This window comes from Chanos chanos, chromosome 6 (genome assembly GCF_902362185.1).
Source record: "Chanos chanos chromosome 6, fChaCha1.1, whole genome shotgun sequence".
Classification (NCBI taxonomy): domain Eukaryota; kingdom Metazoa; phylum Chordata; class Actinopteri; order Gonorynchiformes; family Chanidae; genus Chanos; species Chanos chanos.
Window position 1 is genome coordinate 42,909,783 of NC_044500.1, and position 21,648 is coordinate 42,931,430.

The 21,648-nt window shown below is 42.6% G+C and overlaps 2 protein-coding genes across 2 annotated transcripts; one reads left to right on the top strand and one right to left on the bottom strand.

The window, feature by feature from the left end:
* The first annotated feature begins 1,840 nt into the window (after positions 1-1,840).
* On the top strand, positions 1,841-15,432 carry ncoa3 (nuclear receptor coactivator 3). The gene is made up of 23 exons (XM_030778721.1): positions 1,841-1,913; positions 2,577-2,625; positions 4,491-4,595; positions 4,846-5,006; positions 6,169-6,269; positions 6,831-7,005; positions 7,250-7,429; positions 7,790-7,876; positions 8,059-8,202; positions 8,331-8,478; positions 8,789-9,414; positions 9,530-10,545; positions 10,838-10,967; positions 11,278-11,439; positions 11,659-11,889; positions 12,016-12,130; positions 12,328-12,499; positions 12,933-13,274; positions 13,536-13,637; positions 13,877-14,102; positions 14,212-14,392; positions 14,582-14,762; positions 15,057-15,432. The coding sequence occupies exons 3-23, from the start codon at positions 4,510-4,512 to the stop codon at positions 15,066-15,068; spliced, it is 4,578 nt and encodes a 1,525-aa protein (XP_030634581.1). The 5' UTR covers positions 1,841-1,913; positions 2,577-2,625; positions 4,491-4,509; the 3' UTR covers positions 15,069-15,432.
* A 3,607-nt stretch (positions 15,433-19,039) lies between these two features.
* Positions 19,040-20,261, bottom strand: id1 (inhibitor of DNA binding 1, HLH protein). The gene is made up of 2 exons (XM_030778722.1): positions 19,785-20,261; positions 19,040-19,583 (listed from the first exon to the last, which is right to left on the bottom strand). The coding sequence occupies exons 1-2, from the start codon at positions 20,142-20,144 to the stop codon at positions 19,548-19,550; spliced, it is 396 nt and encodes a 131-aa protein (XP_030634582.1). The 5' UTR covers positions 20,145-20,261; the 3' UTR covers positions 19,040-19,547.
* Between the last annotated feature and the right edge of the window lie 1,387 nt (positions 20,262-21,648).

Below are 21,648 nucleotides of genomic sequence, written 5' to 3' on the forward strand. Positions count from 1 at the left end.
TTAGACTTCAGATCAGTCTTCTAGCTGTGCATGGCTCATTTCAGTTTGCCAATGATCTGTATGAAGACCCCCCCTACCACACAAACACGCACACACATACTCACACACACACACACACACACACACACAGGACAGATAGTTGTTGTTTTTGCACACGTGTGTATATACATATATACCTTTATACGACCTCTTCTCCGTCTGTAGCAGAGACAGGAAGTAGCTCCATAAATAATGCAGGTAAAGTCTCCATGGGGCCGGGGGATGATGGGAAATGAAGACATTACAGACAGGTAGTCAAGGAAACAGACTTAGGAGCAAACAGGCTGGCTGACTGCGTTGACTAGGTCTTTGCCCAGTCATAACCAGAGAGAGAGCATTCAATGATTCTCATTCTGTCAGTCTGAGAATTTGTTTCTGTTAGACTGTTCTTCCCTCTTAGTGACACATTTCGCCATGAATATGGAATGTAAGGAAAGTGGTTTTGCTCAAGATATGACAATTTTTTTGCTATATAATGGTCTGAACAGGTGTACACCCAGCTTTAGGAAAAAAAAAAAAAAGCACAAACAAACAAATTAAAACGCTTAAGCCTTTTTGAATAGACATTTGGAATCTTTTTTTGGTTTGGAATTTATTTGCATACAATCTAATAATTGCACCTTTTTTTTTTTAGCGAGGAAAATGACAGCGGGGGAATTCTTTTCATATGACTTGTATTTTGCATCGACATGCTTTATGAGAATAGAAAAAAAAAACAAACCATCTGCTCAGTTGCCTATGGAAACATCTCATTTGTTCTTTCTTACTTTTCCGGCGCCGATGCGCGTGTCTGCGATGGACGTTGTTGTTTGCTATTGGAGAGAGAGATAGAGGGAGAGAGGGTGTGGTGTTCGGGAAAAGGATGCTAATGCAGACGGTTGAACAAGATATGTAAATCTGGCCTCTGGGTGGCTAAAGGCCCTTTTTTTCCAGGAAGAGGAAGTGATGATGTGGAGGGGGGGGGGGGGGGTAGCAATGGGAGGATGCAAACAGGATGCCTGCTTCTGTGGCTTCCTGTTTCTGCTCTTCAGAAAAAACACATTTTCACATGAAGATGGGCAAAATTCTCAGTATGGCTTGAAGAAGTACAGCCTGTTTTCCGTTTTCCCTTTTTTTTTTCCCCCCTCTGTTGTCAGTATAAGGTTGCTTTTCTAGAATGTTTTATGCCGTCACCATGGAAAATCAGGAATAGTCCTCAGAAGAAGAGATTATATGAAGAGATAAATTGGTTTATGAAATGAGCACGAAAGAACATCAGTTGTTTGCGCTAGATACTAGAGTTTCCACTCAAGCAGGATTACAATCATGGAAAAAACCATTTGCTCACTGAAGAAATTCCTGACAACTAAGTTCGATTTGTGAGAAATGAAGTCTGGTACTCTAGTGCAAGCACTTGTGATCAAGCTGGTTATGCATAGCATGGTGTTGCTAGCATATACTTGTACATTTGATTTTAATAATTGTTTTGTCTTTTGAGGGTACCTCTCCCACCCCCACCTCCCTCCTCCCGGTGTTAAAATGCGTTATGAACCACATTATGAAGTTCTCCCAATGTTTCAAGCGCTACACCTTACTGAAGTTAGGTTAATGAAATAAGTCTAAAGAAACTGTCGGTATGCTCCTTGGCTGATAAAAAAAAAAAAGATGGAATTTAAAAAAACCCAATTCTACTTTTTCAATTCATCTGTCATCTGTGCTTTCTTTCTTTCTTCTCATTCTGATTAAGCATATCTGAATGATTAAGCATGTCTGGTCTCTTTCTCTGTCTGTCTCACAGGTTTTTTTTTTTTTTTCCTGTGTGTCCGTGTCTGTCCTTGATGAAGACCTTGATGCAGATAGGGCTTTGAGGACAGACTGCACTCAGTTACACAGAGGTGAGTGTGAAGATGCATCCATCTCACGGTTTTTGTTTGTTTGTTTGTTTGTTTTGTTTTTATTTTTAAAGTAAACCTAATCCTCATCGTTTACATTTTTGTGACTGACTTATGTTCCTTTCATTTATGAACGAGAGTTACCTGCTCAAGTATGACATTTCGATTGTTTCTTGGTTTTCATTCATAATTCATATTGTAATCATTCAGCCTGTTCATGTGAAAGCTTCTTCTTGGAATAATGTATTCCTTAAACCTGATGTTGTCCAGGATAAAACAGAAGTCTGAAGCCAAGTTTTTCAAAATGTAGCTATCCATTCCGTAAATTATTTTCTTGGTTAATTACGCATTGTGTTGCACATTTGCCTTGTCCAATAAGCTGTCGAAAGTATTGTGTTAGTCGTTTACCTACATGCGTGTTTTCGTAGACCAACTAATAGCATCCAGTTGCTGTGAAAAGCAAATCGCCTTCTAGGAATTTCCATCAAAGGATGATTTCATTCTGCAACACAAGGCTAATTCATGGCTTAATATAAAAACCAATGCTTACAGTTATTTATAGTATAATATCATTATTTACGAAAAGAGAATTTAATCCCCTTGGGTGCTTGACTAGCTCTTTGTCTCCTTGCCTGCAAACCAACACCTTGTTTGTTTATCCTCCAGGATGTGAAGCTAAATGTTGTGAATGTCATCATTCTACACTGCTGCAAAGGTGAGCGTGCAGAAGAGAGAGAGAGAAAAAAAAGAAGCGAGTAGGGGATGTTGGGGAGGGAGGGAGGGAGGGATGGATGGAAAGAGAGAGAGAGAGAGAGCACAAGCGAGTGTGTGTGAGGATGCGTCGAGCATGACTGAAGAAGGAGAGAGGGCCGAAAGAGAAAGAGAAGGGAGAGACTCGTGGAGTGTTTTGTTGTTGAGATTTATGAAGCTCTGTACCGTGCATGTCGGCGCAGGCAGTTTTCGGCAGAGTTGCGTAACGCGTCTGCTCTGTCCCACAGTTTGGCTCAGGAATGATGAATTCATGCTGGAAGTGTGTGTGCGTGTGTGTGTCTTTAAGTGTTTGCCGTGGAGCCTGTCTCTCTTCTCCTGGAACAATGTGCTGGAGCTGCACGGGAAGGGGAAAGAAGCGTGACCTCACCGCCTGCCTTCAGTGATTTCCTCTGGCGTGAACTCTGAGAGGGTTCAGGCATGGGGCAAGGCCAGGCTACAAAAACATGGCAAGACAACTAGCATGCTCCAGCTAAGAGAGAGAGAGAGAGAAAGAGAAAGATGAACTCTCAGAGACAATATACATGCAGCTGTATTAGAGAAAGAGAGCTAATATACATATAGAGATAAGGAAGATGTGTTATGCAGCAGAGAGAGACAGAGAGAGAGAGAAGGGGGTGTGTCTGTTGGGGTGAAGAGATGTAGAGAGCAGCGAGGTGGGTGGAGTAATGATGGTAAACAGAGGAAAGAATGATATGTTTGATTAAAATAGGTATGTGAGAAGAATATTACATCATGGTAAAAGGAAAAAAGATATGCAATTGGATGGAGAGGAGATGTTTAGGTACTATGTGCTGAGAAAAGTGGTGTAATTACTTGAAATAAGTGAAATTCCTGATCAAATTTAAAAATAAAGAGAATGGTACTGAGCAAATCTATGGTTTCTCTCACAGTAAATGTTAGCTCAATGTTCTGTATTACATAGAAAGATATTTTTGTATAGTAAAACTAACAGAGGTTTGCTGTAACCTCTCAGAAACTGGCTTTCCTATCTTTGGTCCTTGGCCTGTGCTATAGTAGTTTGCTGGGTTTATCTGTGTGTGTGTGTGTGTGTGTGTGTGTCTGTGTGTGTGTGTGTGTCTGTGTGTGTGTCTGTGTGTGTGTGTGTGTCTGTGTGTGTGTCTGTGTGTGTGTCTGTCTGTGTGTGTGTCTGTGTGTGTGTCTGTGTGTGTGTCTGTGTGTGTGTGTGTTTGTGTGTGTGTGTCTGTGTGTGTGTCTGTCTGTGTGTGTGTGTGTTTGTGTGTGTGTGTGTGTGTGTGTTTGTGTGGGTTATTGACCTACTCTGTGTTGCTGGAGCTCACAGAGGCCTGAACGCAGCATGGCCCACTTTCCCCCGAAACCCTGCATCACCCCGTCATCATCATGATCGTCACTGTCATCATCATCATCATCATCATCAGTCCCCCTTCACACACAGCCTCCTCTGATCAAGGCGCGGTAGAATTGCTCACATGCCTAGCTGGATTTGGGAACGCTAAAACCCCATACAGAGTGCATTCCAAAACTATAAGCCCCTTTTGCCCCTCCCAGCACTCAACACTCAAAATATTGATTTTAAACGTAAGTGTGGAAGTGTTAAAATGAAGGGAATCGGGCAATGGAACATTATCCCCCCTGAAGCATCTGTGTGTCACTTTGCATAAATGTCTCTGAAGCCCTCATATATCAAAAACCTGATAGAGATGCAGCGGAGAGGTCTCTGGGAAACTTTTTTTAACACGACTTCTGAGAATAAGAAGTACTCTCAGTTTCACTGTACATCATAATTTCCTTTTATAAGTCTTTTTAAAACAGTGCGTGTTTGCCCTGCAGGTGCTGATATGTGTTGAAGATGAGTGGAGTGGGTGAGAACTCTCTAGAGCCTTTGGGTTCTGACCGGAAACGCAAACTCTCCACCTGTGAAACCCCAGGCTTAGGGTGAGGGTTTTTTTTTTTTTTTTTTTATCTGTATGTGTGTATGACTGTGTGTGCGCGTGTGTTTCTCACTTTGTAAACTTTTCCATCTCGTAAGTACATTCAGTGTTTTGATTGTACCTGCTATAACACTCCAGCAATACTGTGTTATCTTTTAAAGTGTCTCACGTGTGTATGTAGTTTGCTATAGATGTTTGCTGTCATGGTGATATGACTGTGCAACGTGTGACTTGTCAATCTAATCTCGCCGCAGGTGTGATAAACGCAGGAGAGAACAAGAGAGCAAATACATTGAGGAGCTAGCTGAGCTCATCTCTGCGAACCTCAGTGACATCGACAGCTTCAACGTCAAACCTGACAAATGTGCCATCCTCAAAGAGACGGTTCGGCAGATTCGCCAGATCAAAGAACAAGGTATGGGGTTCCTTCCCGCTGTCGTCTCTCGTTTCGATTGGAACGTAGGCACGCTTCAAATCCAGCACAGCCTGCACAGTGGTCATCTATTCCTTTACCCTTATGATGGTTGATAGAAAATAGACCCTGTCCAGGCTGTTTCACAGTCAACCTTAACAGTTAGCAGTTGAAAATCCAAACTGACTATAAATGAGAAGATCAGGGTGATGAATGAACTAGTGTGTCCTTAGCTCAAGACAAGAAGAGCCCCCGTAAACTGTGCTTGATCTGAAACTTCTCGTGAATTTCGTGCTGCTTTGGCAGGTACAAGCTCGGTTCCTCGGGCTGTCCTGTCCGTTAGGACAGCAGGGGCGAGCGTCGGTTTAGGTCTCTGTTTTCCCTCTGAAGATGTCCCCGCCGTACTGACAGGCAGAGCACACAGCTGTCTGTTATTGTGTGTGGAGATGTTGCCATAGCTACAGGGAGTGAATAATGAAGCCCTCTTTTTTTTTTTTTTTTTCTTTTCTCTCTCATTGGCCTTTCGCTCTCCACATTCCCACCCCCATCCACCTTCGGCCCTGAGGTAGATTGGAGACTCATTAAGTGCAATCAGTGGGAGCCAATGTGTTTGTTCAGTTCAGTTTCAATACAATGAATTCAGGAAAAGAACTGAAATCAGTTTGATTAATTGAGGTTCATTAGTAATGCTTCATTAAAGTCACTGATGTAATTCCAACTCATGCCATGAATCGACTTAAATGACTGACTAATGCAGCAGTTTAGAGATTGTTAATATGATTTTTGCATCAAGTTATGACTTAATGTGCTACAGAATTCCAGAGTAGATCTCATTCCCTTTTTTTCATCTCTTAAATGAGACGGTGAAATATACTTCTCTTTGGATCTTCCCCTACCCAATATGTAATATTACAAAATTTCTTGCAGCCGCAGTCATAGAGTGCCGCCACCTGGTGTTCAGAATAGAAATAACATGGTGTTGAATAAGACTATTAACTGCACTGGGATTCAAGGCTTTGACTCGTCATATTATTCACTAATGTCATCACCAAATCCTGAGTTTATCTGTAGATTCCTCTCACCTTTGAATGTGTATTAGAAAGCAGTGTGAGACACCGAAGGTTTGTGGGGTTTGATGTACATTGTCGGGTGTGTGGATGTGCAGGGAAAAGCTCATGTGGTGATGATGATGTCCAGAAGGCAGACGTGTCCTCCACGGGTCAGGGGGTCATTGACAAGGACCATCTGGGACCTCTGCTGCTACAGGTTAGTCTGGGGACAAAAGAGGTCAAAGGTTACTTGTGGAACATATGCCTCTCTTCATTATTGACCTTCTGATAAAGGTTATTCCATTATTGCATCATGTTTGTCTCTGGGCAGTATGATTTGTGAATTTTAGCGGTTATGACCCAGGAACAATTCCCAGTTGTTTTGTGGTACAGACATTGATTAGTAAGCATCCAGTGAATTATGAGGCACAAAAGTACAAAAAATGTGTAGGAACCCTTCTGCCTGTGTTAGTGATTGTTTCTTCTCGAAATAAAGATCAAATATAAGATTAGAAATATGGCAGCCACACAATCACTGACATCGTATCTTTTTTCTTTTTTTTTTTTATTGGGAGGGAGGTGGGGGGGGGGGTTCCTTCTTTCTCTCTTCATTTGAAATAGTTAGTCCATTCATTTGGTGACAATTATTGTTCTGTCCACACCAAAACTGCTGCGTGTAGTTAGGTGTAATATGTATTTTTTTTGTTCATATCTGTAGCATCTATCTAGCATATGTTCCTTCTCACCCTCCCCTTTCTCTCTTTTGGGCTCTGGCCAGGCGTTGGACGGCTTTTTGTTTGTGGTGAACCGGGAGGGCAGCATTGTGTTTGTGTCAGATAATGTGACTCAGTACCTGCAGTACAAACAGGAGGAACTTATCAATACTAATGTCTACAACATCCTCCATGAGGACGACCGTGAAGAGCTACATAAGAACCTGCCCAAGGGCAATGGTAAGAGAACCCAGATTCTCTCTCTCTCTCTCTCTCCCTCTCCTCTCTCCCTCAGCTTTGTAGACTTCTCCCACTCTCTAAGAACAGATGTCTTGAATTGGCTGATTTTGAAGGAGTACAATACATTTAACAACACCTGGTCAGTTCTTTGAACTAGATGTGCCTGTCTGACGTGTCTATTTGTGTTTGTGTGTGTTTGTTTGGGTTTGTGTGTGTGTGTGTGTGTGTGTGTGTTTATGTACAGTACCCAGCGGCGTGTCCTGGGCTGGTGATACATCTCGACAGAAGAGTCACACGTTTAACTGCCGCATGCTGGTGAAATTCGGCCGCGGGCCGGGAGAGGAAGGGCCTAATGCGCCCAGATATGAGACCATGCAGTGCTTTGCCCTGACTCAGCCACGTGCAATGATGGAAGAGGGGGAAGGTAGGTGTTCTGACAAACGTTCTCTTAATCCTAAAGACAGTTAAGCTGTCGTTTTTGTGGAAATGGTTTCATCTCCTGTGTGATCCAGACCCGTAATTATTTGGTGTGGGTGCCAGCGCGAACCCTAGGGTGTCTGAACCCCTGCATATAATGAAATTTAAAGACAAAACCTTTGTTGTCAAATGCTGAAATGCTGTGAGAGATTGTATTTGTAACATGCATGTAACTTAGTGTATCTAAACTATGATTTACTTTGATTAGGCAAAATATCGTATTTCTGAGGCTGAAAGGAGTCATGGTCGGACGAATTGTTGTTTACTTTTGAGAGTCACTGAGAGTGTGTGTGTTTTTGTGATCCAGACTTGCAATCATGCATGATCTGCGTGGCACGGCGAGTCACAGCCGTGGAGAGGACCGAGAGATTCAGCACAAGGCATGAACTATCAGGTAATAAGAGCCAGGATATTTTATCCACAATGCATAGGAAGCTGGCTATTGTGAACATGCCTATACTCAGATTTTAATCATTACATACATTTTTTTTATGTTCTAATCACAAAGTATGGCGCCGTTCAGCAAGATATATGGTTGTGTTGTGTGTGTGTGTGTGTGTGTGTGTGTGTCTACAGGTAAGCTCATTGAAATTGAGCAACAAAGTTCCTTGCACACCACAATGCGGCCTGGCTGGGAGGACCTAGTGCGCAGGTGCATGCAGATGTTCCTCCACCGCAGTGAGAGCCAGCCGTGGTCATACAAACGGCACTACAACGAGGGTACGTCTACGGCCGCTGCCTTGCTTCTGCAAGCTTCCGACACCGCTCTTAATTTAAAAAAAAAAAAAAAAAAAAAAAACCCATCAGTTCCTGTTGTAAAGGTTTCCTCTTATCTTTTGCCTTTCCAGCTCTCATGCACGGACGTGCGGAGACGCCGCTGTACCGGTTCTCCCTGTCAGATGGCACGCCAGTCACGGCACAGACCAGGAGCGAGCTTTGCCGTAACCCTGCAACCAATGAGCCACACTCTTTCCTCTCCACCCATTTACTTCAGAGGTGAGAGGTTTTGGGTCTAGTTGACTCTCCTGTGCTGTTAAACCTTCTTCAACCGATATTTTCACTAATTAAATTATAAGGGGATTTGTTCAGCGGATCATGAGTTCTGTTTGTGGTGTGACAGCATGTTGTCACACGTATAATAGGCTTTTGATGTTAGTCTTGAGAAACAAAGGTTTTCTGAACTCTGAGTAACCCATATAAGATAAATATCTGCCATGAAGTATCATGCTTTAGTACAACATGTCTTCGTATTTTTATATAGTTCAGCTGTGCTCACTGTTTTTTTTCTCCTTCTTGTCTGTCTCAGAGAGCAGAATGGGTATCGGCCCAACCAAGGATCAGTGATGAGGGCTCAGGGTATGGGTGGCGCCCAACCCAATGCCCAAATGAATATGATGCCAGGAGGAGGGATGGGTATGGGCGGTAACAGAGGCTATGGCATGAATGAGCCGGGGCACATGGGACCAAGAGGTGGACCTATGTACGGCGCGGGCAGTAGGATGAATCAGATGAACCCGATGCACCCGATGAACCAGATGAATCAAATGAATCAGATGAACCAGATGAATCAAATGAATTCAATGAATCAGATGAACCAGATGAATCAAATGAATTCAATGGGTCATCTGAACCAGATGAATTCGATGAATCAAATGAATTCAATGAATCACATAAATCAGATGAATCAAATGAACCAAATGAATCACATGAATCAGATGAACTCAATGAATCAGATGAATTCAATGAACCAGATGAACCACCCTGGTATGCAACCACATCAGCAGCCCCCTTTCCATGGTGGCAATTATGGCCTGGGTATGAACAGCCCTTCTCAGGCAAGCCCAGGAATAAATGTTTCACAGCAGAACATCATGGGTTCACCCAGAATAAGAGGAAGTCCTAAGATGGGTGCCAGCCCCTTCTCACCTGGAGGTAAGCATTACTATTTCATGTTGAGAGAGTACCATGACAAATTTTCAGTGCTTTGTCAGCATCAGTTGCATGTTGTTTCCCTGCTAACTTTATTTTGCCTGTTTATTGTCCTCAGGTATGCCTTCTCCAATGGGCTCTGTAAGTGCTGGAGGAACTGGAGGAACCTCTGGATCTACAGGGGGCGGTAGTTTCTCCAGCGACTCTCTCAATGCTCTGCAGGCCATCAGTGAGGGTGTTGGCTCCTCTCTGCCTTCCACCCTGACCTCCCCTGCCCACAAGTCTGACGGCTCTCCCAGCGTCAACTCCACTCAGCCAAACCAGGGACAGACTGGAGTCTGTAAGTCCAGTCACAGTGATTCCAAGAGCCCAGCTAGTGCTCACAGTGGTGGTGTAGAGCAACAGCAGCAGCACCATCACCATACCTCTGCATCAGAGACTGCCATGGAGAAACCTGACAGCCAGGCCAGCAAGGAGGGCCAGGCAGGAACTGAACCCAGTCGCCGGCTTTCAGACACCAAGGGTCATAAGAAGCTCCTTCAGCTACTCACCTCCCCTCCTGAGGAGCTGAATCTAGCTGCTGGAAGTGGGGGGTCCAATGTGCCTCCTTCTGATCGAGCCTCCACACCCATGGGTGCAGATGCTAAGGAGCCTGGAGGTTGCATGACCAGCCCTTCATCCACAGGTGTATCCTCATCTTCCTCTTCAGGCAACGCAGCAAACCAACAGGGCTCCGGAGGGGTGTCCTCCACCGCTTGCAGTGGGCACTACCCTAACCACTCTCTTCAGGAGAAGCATAAGATCCTACACAAGCTGCTGCAGAATGGAAACACCCCAGACGAAGTGGCTCGCATCACAGCTGAGGCCACAGGCAAGGTCCCAGTGGGTCAGGAACACACGGGAGCTGATTCCCGAGGCTCAGAGGTCAAGCTGGAGCAGCATAGCCCTAAGAAAGAGAAGACCCATGCTCTCCTCCACTACCTCCTCAATAAGGATGACTCCAAGGAGCCAGCCGACAGCAAGCCAAAACTGGAAGAGCTGAAAGGAAGAGGGGCTGCAGGTCCAGGATCAGGGGTCACCTCCTCTAATCTTAATACTCAGGAGGGGAAGGTCAAGATGGAGCCACCTGATGAGGTACCAAAACAATTTGCCAAGTAATCACAAACAGCAGAATCTATGTGTTGGTATTGAAATAAATGTTTACAGGATGTTGGCCTTTTGTTGGCCAATGACATCTGTAATTGTTTGAAAAATTCTGTGCCTTGCGATATTCTGTCGAAACGCCAATAATCACAAATATTCCTCAAGATAGATCATGGTTAAGATTTCAGATTTGTAGCTCAGGCATAAGTTCTGGTTCAAGTTAGAGGAAATTAGAGGAGACTGAGGTCACAATATAACTCAACTGCCACATTTGTCTTTCCAGCTGGATAATCTGGAGAGTATTCTTGGAGGCCTCAGGGATTCCGGCTCTGGAATGTTTGGCGACTCAGGAGCGGGAGGTAGAGCAGAACGGGACAACAAGCAGGGCAATGGACCCAACAGCACTGCACATGGTACCTCATTCACAGACCAGCTCGCCAATAAAAACAGGAAATTTAGTAATGAACAGAGGAGACTGCATGATAATGATTTGGATACATTGGCATTGTAAAGAAGGCACCCTGGGGAGCACACTCAAAGCTTATTATCACACAATCGTTTCTGGTCATGTTGTGTCTGCAACTGTTTTTTTTTTTTTTTATTTAACCGTAGAACTAATAGTAGTATTTGGCTTTCCTGTCAAACTAAAAGAATCCTTGTGTTGTCTGTATTCTTATGGGGAGATACATGGGATTTTTTTTTTTTTTTTTTTTTTTTTTACAGACCGGGAGGGTGTGGGAATGGGGCCCGGTCCACGTGTGCCGTTTCAGAGAGCCATGTCTATGGATGCTAAGCCTCTCAGCGGTCCAGGGATGACTGGACGGAGAAGTGCCCCATGTCCCTCCCACATCAAACAGGAGAACTCCGACATGCCAATGGGAATGGGTTAGTTTGATCTCTTAGTTCTCTGTTGAAACATGGGTGTTTATCTTTTGTGTATCACAGCTAGCCTTTTATCAGTGCTACAAACCCTTTTAAACTCTGAACTTAGCCCAGTTCACCTGACATAAATGCTTGTGTAAGTAGGGCTGTTGCTCAAAAAGCCTGAAGTTATTGGTGTTTTCAAGAACAATGTGTCAGAGCTCCTCTTTGTTTTGTGTTTAGGTGCTCCAAACAGAACTATGGGTGTTGGTCAGCGGCCACCCATGATGGGGCCGGGAGAATGGGGCATGCCCAACTCCAGTGGCAGTCCTGTGGGTCCCATGGACCATCCCTCCATGGGCCGCCCAGGAATGGACCACAACTCCAAAGGAATGTTGGGAGGCCCAATGATCAGCAGGTCCAACAGTTTACCTGCCACTCGATCCATGCTGCAGCAACAGCTGATGGACATGGGTATGTAACATCGGAGTATACTAGTGAATTGTATGTTTTTTTGTGCTTTAGATTGTATGGTCTGTGTATGCAGTTGTATTTGTGAATACTTACATGTATGTACATTGCCGATTGTGGCTTCTCCAGGTCCTAATGATGTGGGGATGGGTATGAATGCGTTCCGAGGGCAGGGTCCTCCACCTCAGTCTCCATCTTGGGCTGACAGTGGGATTGGTATGGAAGGACCTCCAAATAGCAACAGGTGACCTCTTTCTGTCCTGTTCCGCTTTCGTCATACTCTCCACATTTTGCTTTCATCATGCCATGAACTCACAGTTCAACATTTATATAGCTTTCTCCATGTCAGTGTGATTGTGGAGCTACTCCAGCACATGAAAACAGAAGAAATGCTTAGAACTTGGTAATGAAATGGTAACCATCCCTTTTGTTGCGGTGCAGGCCTCCATTTGGAAACCCATTGGATGAATTGCTGGTTCCTCCATCTACCAGCGAAGGGCAGAGTAATGAGAGAGAGCTCCTGGACCAACTGGATTCTCTCCTCAACAACACCGATGTTATTGGCTTGGAGGAAATTGACCGAGCACTTGGCATCCCTGACATTGTCAGCCAGGTAACAACATTACTCAGTCTGAGATCCACAAAGACCTCAGATCACACCATTTATAATGTTGAAAATGATTCAAGGATATTATGATTGGATAATATAAATGCATTGAGTAATGTTGCTAGGGACAAAATTGACAGTTTTCCTCATAGCTTTTTCATCTTCCTCATCAACAGCATGTGGTGTATACAAAGAGACTGTGATATTTGCTCGCCGGCACTTTAATGTAATAGGTTTATTGCAAAGTTCCAGTTAATAGAGAAAATCAACAGTACAGTTCTGTGAGCAAATATGATACCGAAACTCACTAAGGCTGTTCAAAAGCGTCTTACTGCACAGCCCTGAGATTTCCTACTGATTAAAACAGCATTCAGATCATTCCATGTACCATTCCGTGTACATTCCATTGTTCACAAACTTGACACCCATCTGTCTACAGGGTCACAATACAGAGCAGCAGCAGCAGCAGCAGCAGCAGCAGCAACTCCCTGCAGACCCCTTCCCTGGGCCTGACCCCTCCATGAGCATGGACCCTAAAGCCATGTATGGCCAGGGCTACCCTGGACCCCAGTCTGTTGGCATGCAGTCAGGGTACGGGGGTGGTCCCATGCAGGGCCAGTCTCCAGCAGGCTTTAATCCTATGATGAACCAAATGGGCCAACAGGGAGGTTTTCCCGGCATGGGGGGCATGCACCCACGTGCCAGCATGATGAGACCACGTATGATGAGCGCTACCAAGCCCCTCAGGCTACAGCTTCAGCAGAGGCTACAGGGACAGCAAGTAAGTGTCATTTAGGCTGTGTCAAATGAAGTCAAAGGGAACACAATTTCAAATCAACGGATTTCAGTTTGGTCTGTCTTTGTAATTGTTCGCTTAATTTCAAATAAATCAAGAATTGAACTTCAGCTTGTTTATTTAAACAGATATGCTGGGAAATGAATTTAACACAGTAAATGAACAAGATGATGTAGGGCATAAAGTTTGTTGTTTAAGAAGTAATGTTCTCTTTTCCTTTTTTTTTTTTTTTTTTTTTTTTTACAGTTCATGAATCAGACTAGACAAGCCATGGGGATGAAGATGGATAATATGCCAGGAGGAAACCCCGGGCTTCGTCCGGGCATGCAGCCTGGAATGGGTGGACAGGTACAATCATGTCCCTCACATGGTGTATATATAGTATGTTAAAGACAAGTATACCATTGTGTACAACTGTCACACCGGACATTCCATCGTAACTGTTGTCAAGAGTTTAAAAAATTGTCCCGCCTTCAAGCAAGTCCTCGGTTGTAACAATATATATCTGCAAGAGTATTATGAATGGTCACGTCATCGAGCTCTCTGAGTCTTATTCAAGTGTATATATATCCTTTCTCCTGTTTCAGCCAAGTTTCCTGAATGCCCAGATGTTGGCTCAGCGCAATAGGGAGATGATGATGATGAGGAGGCAAAGAATGATGATGCTCGTGCAGCAGCAACAGCAGCAGGCGGCCGCAGGTGGCTTCAGCCCACCCCCAAATGTCACCGCCCCTGGCGGCATGGACAACTCCATGGGCGGACCTCCTATGAACCAACCTGGCCAGCAGCCTTTCTCCTATGGGGGGAACTATGGTGGGCTATGCTCTCTTTCTTTTCATATCAACCTGTTCTTATAATGTTTTTTTTTTTTTTCCTTTTTTAACGTGGTGGTTTAATTTTTTTGTGTGTGTGATTTCATCAGGAATGAACCAGCAAGGAGACCCTTCATTTGTCGATACAGGCAGCAGCCCCCCCAGTGGCATGATGCCCGGACGCATGGCAGGACCTCAGAATCCCATGATGCAACAGCATCCTCAAAGTGGCCCTATGTATCAGTCAGCTGAAATGAAGGGCTGGGGGCCAGGAGGAATGCCGATGAACAAGTGGGTCCAGCACTCTAAATTAAAAGCATTTCTGATTGAGGGATGTACTATATGCCATTATGTAACTCTATATAACATAGTAAAGTGTATGTATTTGTAAGAGAGATTGTAAAAAAGAAAGAACTGTATTTTTTAATCTATATTTAGGTGATCCTAATGGTTTGTTCTTCTTTCTGAATATTCTTTTAGCCCCTATCCCCAGCAGCAGTTTCCTCAGCAGGGTAATCCTGGTCAGTATGGAGGTATGATGATGAATGGCTCCATGCAGGGTACAGTCAATGGAGCTGGTGCAGGACAAATGCCCCCGATGCAGGGACAAATGGGCATGAATTCGATGGGTATGGGCCCGATGCCAATGGGACCTGACCAGGTGAGGTTTTTGTGTGTGTGTGTATGTGTATGTGAGAGAGAGAGAGGTTTGAAAAAATAGTGATTATTGATTTACATGCTTACAGACACAACTATCTGTATAACTATGACAGATGACATTTGACAGTTTTTTAGTGATATTTGGTGATTTTGCAAATGTAATTGAATTTAAATTTGAAGACCGATTAATTCAACGCCGCTTAACAGACTACTGAATCACAATTTGAAAATGAATTCTCATCTTTGCTAATTTGTTCAGTATACGTAATCGTGGCATTTATGGATTCTCTTTCAGAAGTATTGCTGAAGCAGTATGCCACCTCAGTGGACGAGTAGTGGAGACAGACGACCGTGTCCTGGCAACCCTCAGGCTAAAAAGGACAGATAAGCCAATCAGGGCCCTGAGTTTCAGAGCAAATCTGTGAGCCACCACAGTAAGAGCCCCAGTGCCACCTGACTGCGCAAGGACAAAAAAAAACAAACAAAAAAAAACAACAACAAAAAAAAAAAAACAAAAACAGAGGAACAGACTTACCTGTAGTTCCCAGTGCTGACTCCTCTCTCTGGACTGAGTGGGAAAAAACGTGGTGCTTGCCAAGAGACAGCAGGGGGCAGACTTGCATTGGGAACATGTGACTGTCAAACAGTATTGGGCTTCAGCAGGCAGGGGGAGGGGGAGGGGGGGGGGGGGGGGGGAGGGGTGGGGGGGTGGGAATGTCCTTTACTTTGGCACGGGATGGTCATGGTACCAGAGGCTGTGGTTGCACTTTATCAGAAGGCTAACACGAAAAAAAAAAAAAAAAAAGAAGGTTGCAATATTTCTTGCTCATTCTAGCCTTATGAAAGACTCAATGCACATGGCAGTGATTTGATTTTTTTTTTCCTCCTTTTTTTTTTTTTGTTTTTGTTTGGTTTGGATTTTTTCTTTTCTATTGGACAAGCCTCATTTTAAAGAAAAAAATTTTTGGGAGCTGAAAGCACAGTCATTTCAATATTATGCAGATCTGAGCAATAACTCCCATCTCTCTGCTTTAGACTGAGGTAGCAAATGGTGCATCATCAACTAAAAAAAAAAGCAACAGGTACTGCAGTATTACATGTCATTGTCTTTATTTCTCTGTGAATAAGAATTGAATTGTAAGTATGCTATAAATGTAACATACACGCTTTTACTCCACCTTTTTTGCACAGATGATTTTGCCATGTAAGGTCTGGCTTCATTTTCTTTGTTTTTAGGTCCTTATTGCTTGGTTTTGAGTTTATTTTAATTTTTGTCAAAGGGAGAACATATTCGCTGTCTTTTCCTCATCGTGATAAGTCAGTCACTTCTACTCTTTCTGGAAGGCACTTTTCCTTTAAAAATAAGAACCTGTTTTTTGTGGGTTAGAGGGGGAAGTGATGAGATTCTGGTTGCTGGTGTTCTTTTAAAAAAATCATAAGCATCCTGTGTATCTGTTGATGTCGCAAGTGTGTGTGTGTGTGTGTGTGTGTGTGTGTGTGTGTGTGTGTCTCTCTCTGTGTGTCTGTGTCTGCGTGTGGGCAAGAAAGAGAGGAAGTTAATTAAAGACCAGATCAACTCACTTTTTGTCCAGGTGTATGTAGGACCTTTTTAGGGAGTGGTTTCCACCAAGTTTAGATTTCCATTGTGTTTTCTTGGAACTGCACCAGATCACGAGAGAAAATAGAAGCTGTAATTTTATTAAGGAATACAACCTCTCTTTTAAAACAAACAAACAAAAACAAAAAATAAGCTCTTACTGTGGATTATGGGTTTTCTTTTGATTATTTTATTATTGGTTCTTCTTAAGGAATCTACCTTTAAGAAACATGCGCAATCCAAAGATGTTTTTTTCAGTGCTTTGAAAAAATTTTGACATTGACTGTAAATGTGTATCCAAGCATTTTTTTTGTGTGTGGGCAGAGTACAAGGTACATATCATATGAATATATTAAAACATTTTATGATTTTGTACTATATACATTACAAACCTGAGTACACTTGTTTGATTGTGAGGCCAGTGGATATATTAGCAGTATTGTTTGTGGTTCTGGAGGTTTTCTTAAATGTCAGGCTTAATGCCCTGAACGTCCAGAGATGTTACTGATTAAGAAAGAGTAATAACAGTTGATTGAAGTACTGTCAAAACATATCAATCATTTTCTTAATGTTTTTTCTTAAACCTTTTTCAGGAAGCAGCCTTGTTTTGTGTTTTATTTTGATAGTATATGTTGAATTGTGATGAAGTATATTTTAAAACAAGGAATCCAGAGCGTTGTCATTCAGTACTATTTTTAGTCTCCGGGGGACATGTTAACTTAAGTAGAAAAAGGGGCAAAGATGCTGTCATTTTACAAAATGTAAATTGCAGTGCATTTTATTCTTTCTCTTGATGTTGATATTGTTGTAAATAAAAATTTCTATTTAAAACGTTTTAAAGTCACGTTTGTGCATTTATTGAAAATAATTGTTCGAAAAGTTAGTGCATGGCAAATAAAATACAATAGCTATGAATATGACAACAACAGCAGGGTTAGTTATATTCTGTGTCCCAGCTTTAATAATTGTGAGAGTTTTCATCGGTGCTTGGATGTGTGGTTGGGACAGTCTGGACATCAAAACTACACTGCACATCCTGTGCTATCTCATCTTGGGTGGGTTTTTGAATGGAAATAGTTGGTCTCTCACTTCTAAAATGTGACCACAGTGTGGCGCCAGACGACCACATTTTGGTCGGTTTTGACAGACACAGTCCACACTCACTGTAATTACATTTTGAACTCTTACACTCGCTTAATTTCACAGGAACTTCTCGACACGTTTCTGAGATTTTAAATTGTTTAAATTTAAGTTGCTAAATATTTTTGTTTCTTCTTTGCTCGAAGGGAAAAAAAATCAGTAACATCATCTGCCATTTGTTTAACAAAGCTTGTATTTGTTTAGGATTACATAAAGCTGTAAACCGTTTCAGGCATCATATTACGATAAATGCATAAAGAGAGAAGCATAAAGTGGCTTATAAGTCCTGGGGCAAAACCTAAAAAAAGATCACTGTCAGAATTATACTATAGAAAAGTAGACCCTTTGTTTTAATGACAGTCATATATATATATATATATATATATATATATATTTGTCGTTAACGTTGTATATTAATTTACTTCGTTATTTATTTCTTGGTTAATGCGTCATTATGCTGGAACAAGAGCAGACAGTACACAAGCCAAAGTACATTTGGTGTACTCCTGGTACTAAATGCTTTTTTTTTTTTTTTTTCTTTTTTGTTTAAAGGGCTGTAATATGTGAGAAACTATACAGAGGGAGCAAGAGTTTCTTGGCTCTGGTCCCAGCCCATCTGCAGCCTAGCTTGTGGATTACTGTTTGTTAATGTTTCAATCAGCTGTGTGCTGAGGAATGTGGAGCTATTTAACCTGAACTTCCCCAGGTGTGCCGCGGCGCCGCTCAGTCTGGGCCCAGCCGCCCTTCCCTGCCCTTGGCACAAAGCTATCACACAAACACAATCACACACTGGCCGTGCCTCACAACGAGACCGCTGCAGCTGTGCGCATCGCACCGCAGGGAAATGGGAAAAACATTGCACCAGGGAGACGGAATAAATCTTATAAAGAACTGCCTTTACAGAGAACAGATTTAACCCTTGCGGTGCCTGTCCTAGGCCCGATGTTTCTAAAAATAAAATAGATTAATAACGTAATTGGCCTGCGTTTTCAAGAGAGATTCCCATGGGATTTTGTAGGTGGAAACAATCCTTAATGGTTTTAAATTACTTTCGTTTTGATAATCTAAATGCTGTAGGCCATCTACTTTGTAGTTTACAGTTGTTAAAAGAAAATTCTTACCGGGCAAATTAAAAATTAGCCTGGCACACAACTTATAAAATTAATTTTAGTGCCAACTAATAAGTTAATTTAACTGATAACCATATTAAAGGATTATCACTACTTCCAAAGGGGAACAAGGCTATACAAATTTGTAGGCTATGGTTTTTGACAAATTTCAATTCTGCTACTCTTCAAGTCTAGTTTGGAAGCTAAGTCAAGCTGCTAGTTTGTACAAAACCTGACAGATTAACAATAACTATGAATTTTAAGCACTGTTCAGAAAGCAATTGATCCCCCCCCCCCCAACATTAACATCTGAACTACCAAATACCACTTATTTAATGACAGTTTAAAATGTTTGCGTGGAGTCATGGTAACTGGGCATTTAAACACTCTTGGGGTCTTTTCTCTCACACACACAAAGGAAACAGTCCAAAGTACCAATAAATTTCTTGTTTTAATAAAAAACACAAATTAAAGACATTGTAAAAAAACAATATGATGTTCACATTGTATGTCATTGTAATATACAATACATTCTTTCGCTCAGTAATCTGAGAAATTGACATTTATAACAAAATAAACTTTTCTACAAGTATGGCATAATACAAAACATAGGAGAAACATAATGACCTCTTAGAAAAAAAAAACAAAACTTAAGTTGCCCGGGGGACTGAATTGATTGATGTAGGTGGCCTATAGTCTACGAGTTTTCATCCCGTAACCACAAGCAGAGGGATTACAGTTAAATTTGGTTTAGGAATGTCCTCATGTTTTCTGGGTCACAGTCGAAAGTCTCCTCCGCTACTTGGGACTTAAAAAATTTCCCTACATTAGTTCAAGGTTTCTCTGGGTGACTTGTACAATACAACATTCCCTTGAACCTTGTTCGTTCTTCGTTATGCTCGCTTGCTGTTGACGGCTCGAGGGCCTGGAACTTCAACTTTTAACGGCACATGATGCGATCATCCGAACAGCCATTCTGTAATGAAAACGAATAGATAGACGTTAATACGACTGGATCATTTAAAGCAGCCAACAGTTCAGTTCTCAAGCATAAACATACAGCTTAACGACCAAAATGACGTTACTGAACGTAATATCTCAAATGGATTATGAAGATACGGTCCATAATAAAAACAAAACACGCAAATATTGTGATAACATGCATTATGATATTTACCTCAACAGTGATGCTAGCAAGCTCTGCGTTTAGAGTGGTGAGGGGAGTACGAGGCGCACTGTTCGTTGGATGCTGGGTTTTCTTCCCTGGCTCATCCAGTTCAACCTGCAGATCCCAGATGTAGTCAATAACGTGCTGCAGGATTTCGACCTTGCTCGCCTTTTTGTTCGTGGGTAATGTAGGCACCAGCTCCTTAAGTTTGCTGTAGCAGCTGTTCATGTCCTGCAAGAACATGCTCATCTGCTCATCCAAAAGTGGGATTTTACACTTGGAGATGGTTAGGCTTTGATCAGAGAGACATCGTACGACGTCCTCTCCTCCCTTGTTCTTGAGCGCACAGGTAGGTCCGACAACTTTCATTCTGACTCAACTGAAGGTTAAGGAATCACGATGTAGAAAAAAAAAATAGTTCGCCAGAAGCTTTCTGAGTTCAAGAGAGAAACTCGAGACTTCGTCTTCTCTTAAGAGTCCTGATGTGCTGTGACAGTTCACAACATGTGTTGTGGAGAAACCGTCATTAATATATCTGGTTTCCTACACTTTGGGCGTTACCAACACGCTCGTGCTTGCAGAGGACTACCAATAACATGTCAGCGTTCGAAAGCGAGGGGCGGTCCAAAGCCCTACGTTGAGCCAATGGGACCGCAACACTGGTTATCAAATTTACAATCTGTTTGGGGGATGGTGTAACAAATGGAAACAAATGTGTGTCTTTTACGGATGATATGTGGAAATCCAGCTGTCCATAGTTTAGGGATTCTGCAGGTGTAGAGAGCGCCTAAGGGTGGGGGGGTGTTTGCCTTAACTTCAAGGATAGCACGGCAACGGGCATTGCCTTTGACATACCTTTCCTTCTGAATAGATTTGAAATACGGTGTCTACGCATATCATCAAAGCATGATTCGTAATTCACTGGGTTATTTATCTTAAGTGAAGGTGAAAGATGAACTGGTTCTGTTTCATGTAACATGTTATTGTGTAATGTGAAGCATTCTCTTTTATATAAAGAATACTGTCCGACGCTGAAATAAAATATTTTGATGCATCTATCTTTTATTACTATCTCAGTATTGTAATGGCGATTGATGAAGTGTACTCAGTGTGAGAACGTAACAGATTTAGCAATGTGAGAGTATGCTGAATTTGATTCGAAACCATAGCAGTTGCACGTTTTAAATTGTTTTCCCAACTATTTCGCCTTTATCTCTGCCTTTAAATAGGCATTTTCTTGTGCAAAGATATCTTGAATCGTTCTAAAAACCAGGAGTCGGTGCTAGAAATTCTTTCACATGCTCGCCGTGTGTGTGTTCGCTTTTGAGCGCACATGCAGAAATTGCATTGCTCTGTTCTGAATCTTCCTCCAGATTGTCCAAACAAGCCGGAGCAGACTGGCAGGCGCCAGCCCCGTGACGTCACCCATTCATCCGAGCACTGACGCCTGTCAGCCTGGCGCCGCACGGGCGGTCTCTATGGTAACTACAAACAACGGGCTAGTTCCCCCTCCTGCCTGCCCATTCACCTGCGCAGCGCATACCCTGAGAACAAACTGGCTGCAGTGGTCATCATTCATTTATCACTTTAAACCTCTGATGAGATTACCGCCCAGCGCACCTGCAAACGGCCATTGTCACCAGTTTGTTTCAACAGTTTAAGTAGGAAGAGGAGAGACAGCGTCTCAAGGCTAAAATTAGTGTTAGACCGCGTCTTTTGATGCAGATGTTCAGATGCCCTTAAAACAGCTCATTAGAAAAATCGTGTTACATTCAGTTGCATGGGATACTTTTACGGCAAAAGTTTTCAGATTTTTTTTTTCGTACAATAAAAACAAAAAACGTCACACAACGGCAAATACAATATTAGAGCT

What these genes read in the sequence shown, in the direction of transcription:
- id1 (XM_030778722.1), bottom strand. Translation starts at nt 20,144, where the DNA reads ATGAAAGTTGTCGGACCTACCTGTGCGCTCAAGAACAAGGGAGGAGAG. An exon ending in TTGCTAGCATCACTGTTGAG is followed by an intron (nt 19,584 to 19,784) that starts GTAAATATCATA and finishes TTTTCATTACAG; the next exon opens with AATGGCTGTTCGGATGATCG.
- ncoa3 (XM_030778721.1), top strand. Translation starts at nt 4,510, where the DNA reads ATGAGTGGAGTGGGTGAGAACTCTCTAGAGCCTTTGGGTTCTGACCGG. An exon ending in CAGCCCCTTCTCACCTGGAG is followed by an intron (nt 9,415 to 9,529) that starts GTAAGCATTACT and finishes TATTGTCCTCAG; the next exon opens with GTATGCCTTCTCCAATGGGC. An exon ending in CGACATGCCAATGGGAATGG is followed by an intron (nt 11,440 to 11,658) that starts GTTAGTTTGATC and finishes TTTTGTGTTTAG; the next exon opens with GTGCTCCAAACAGAACTATG.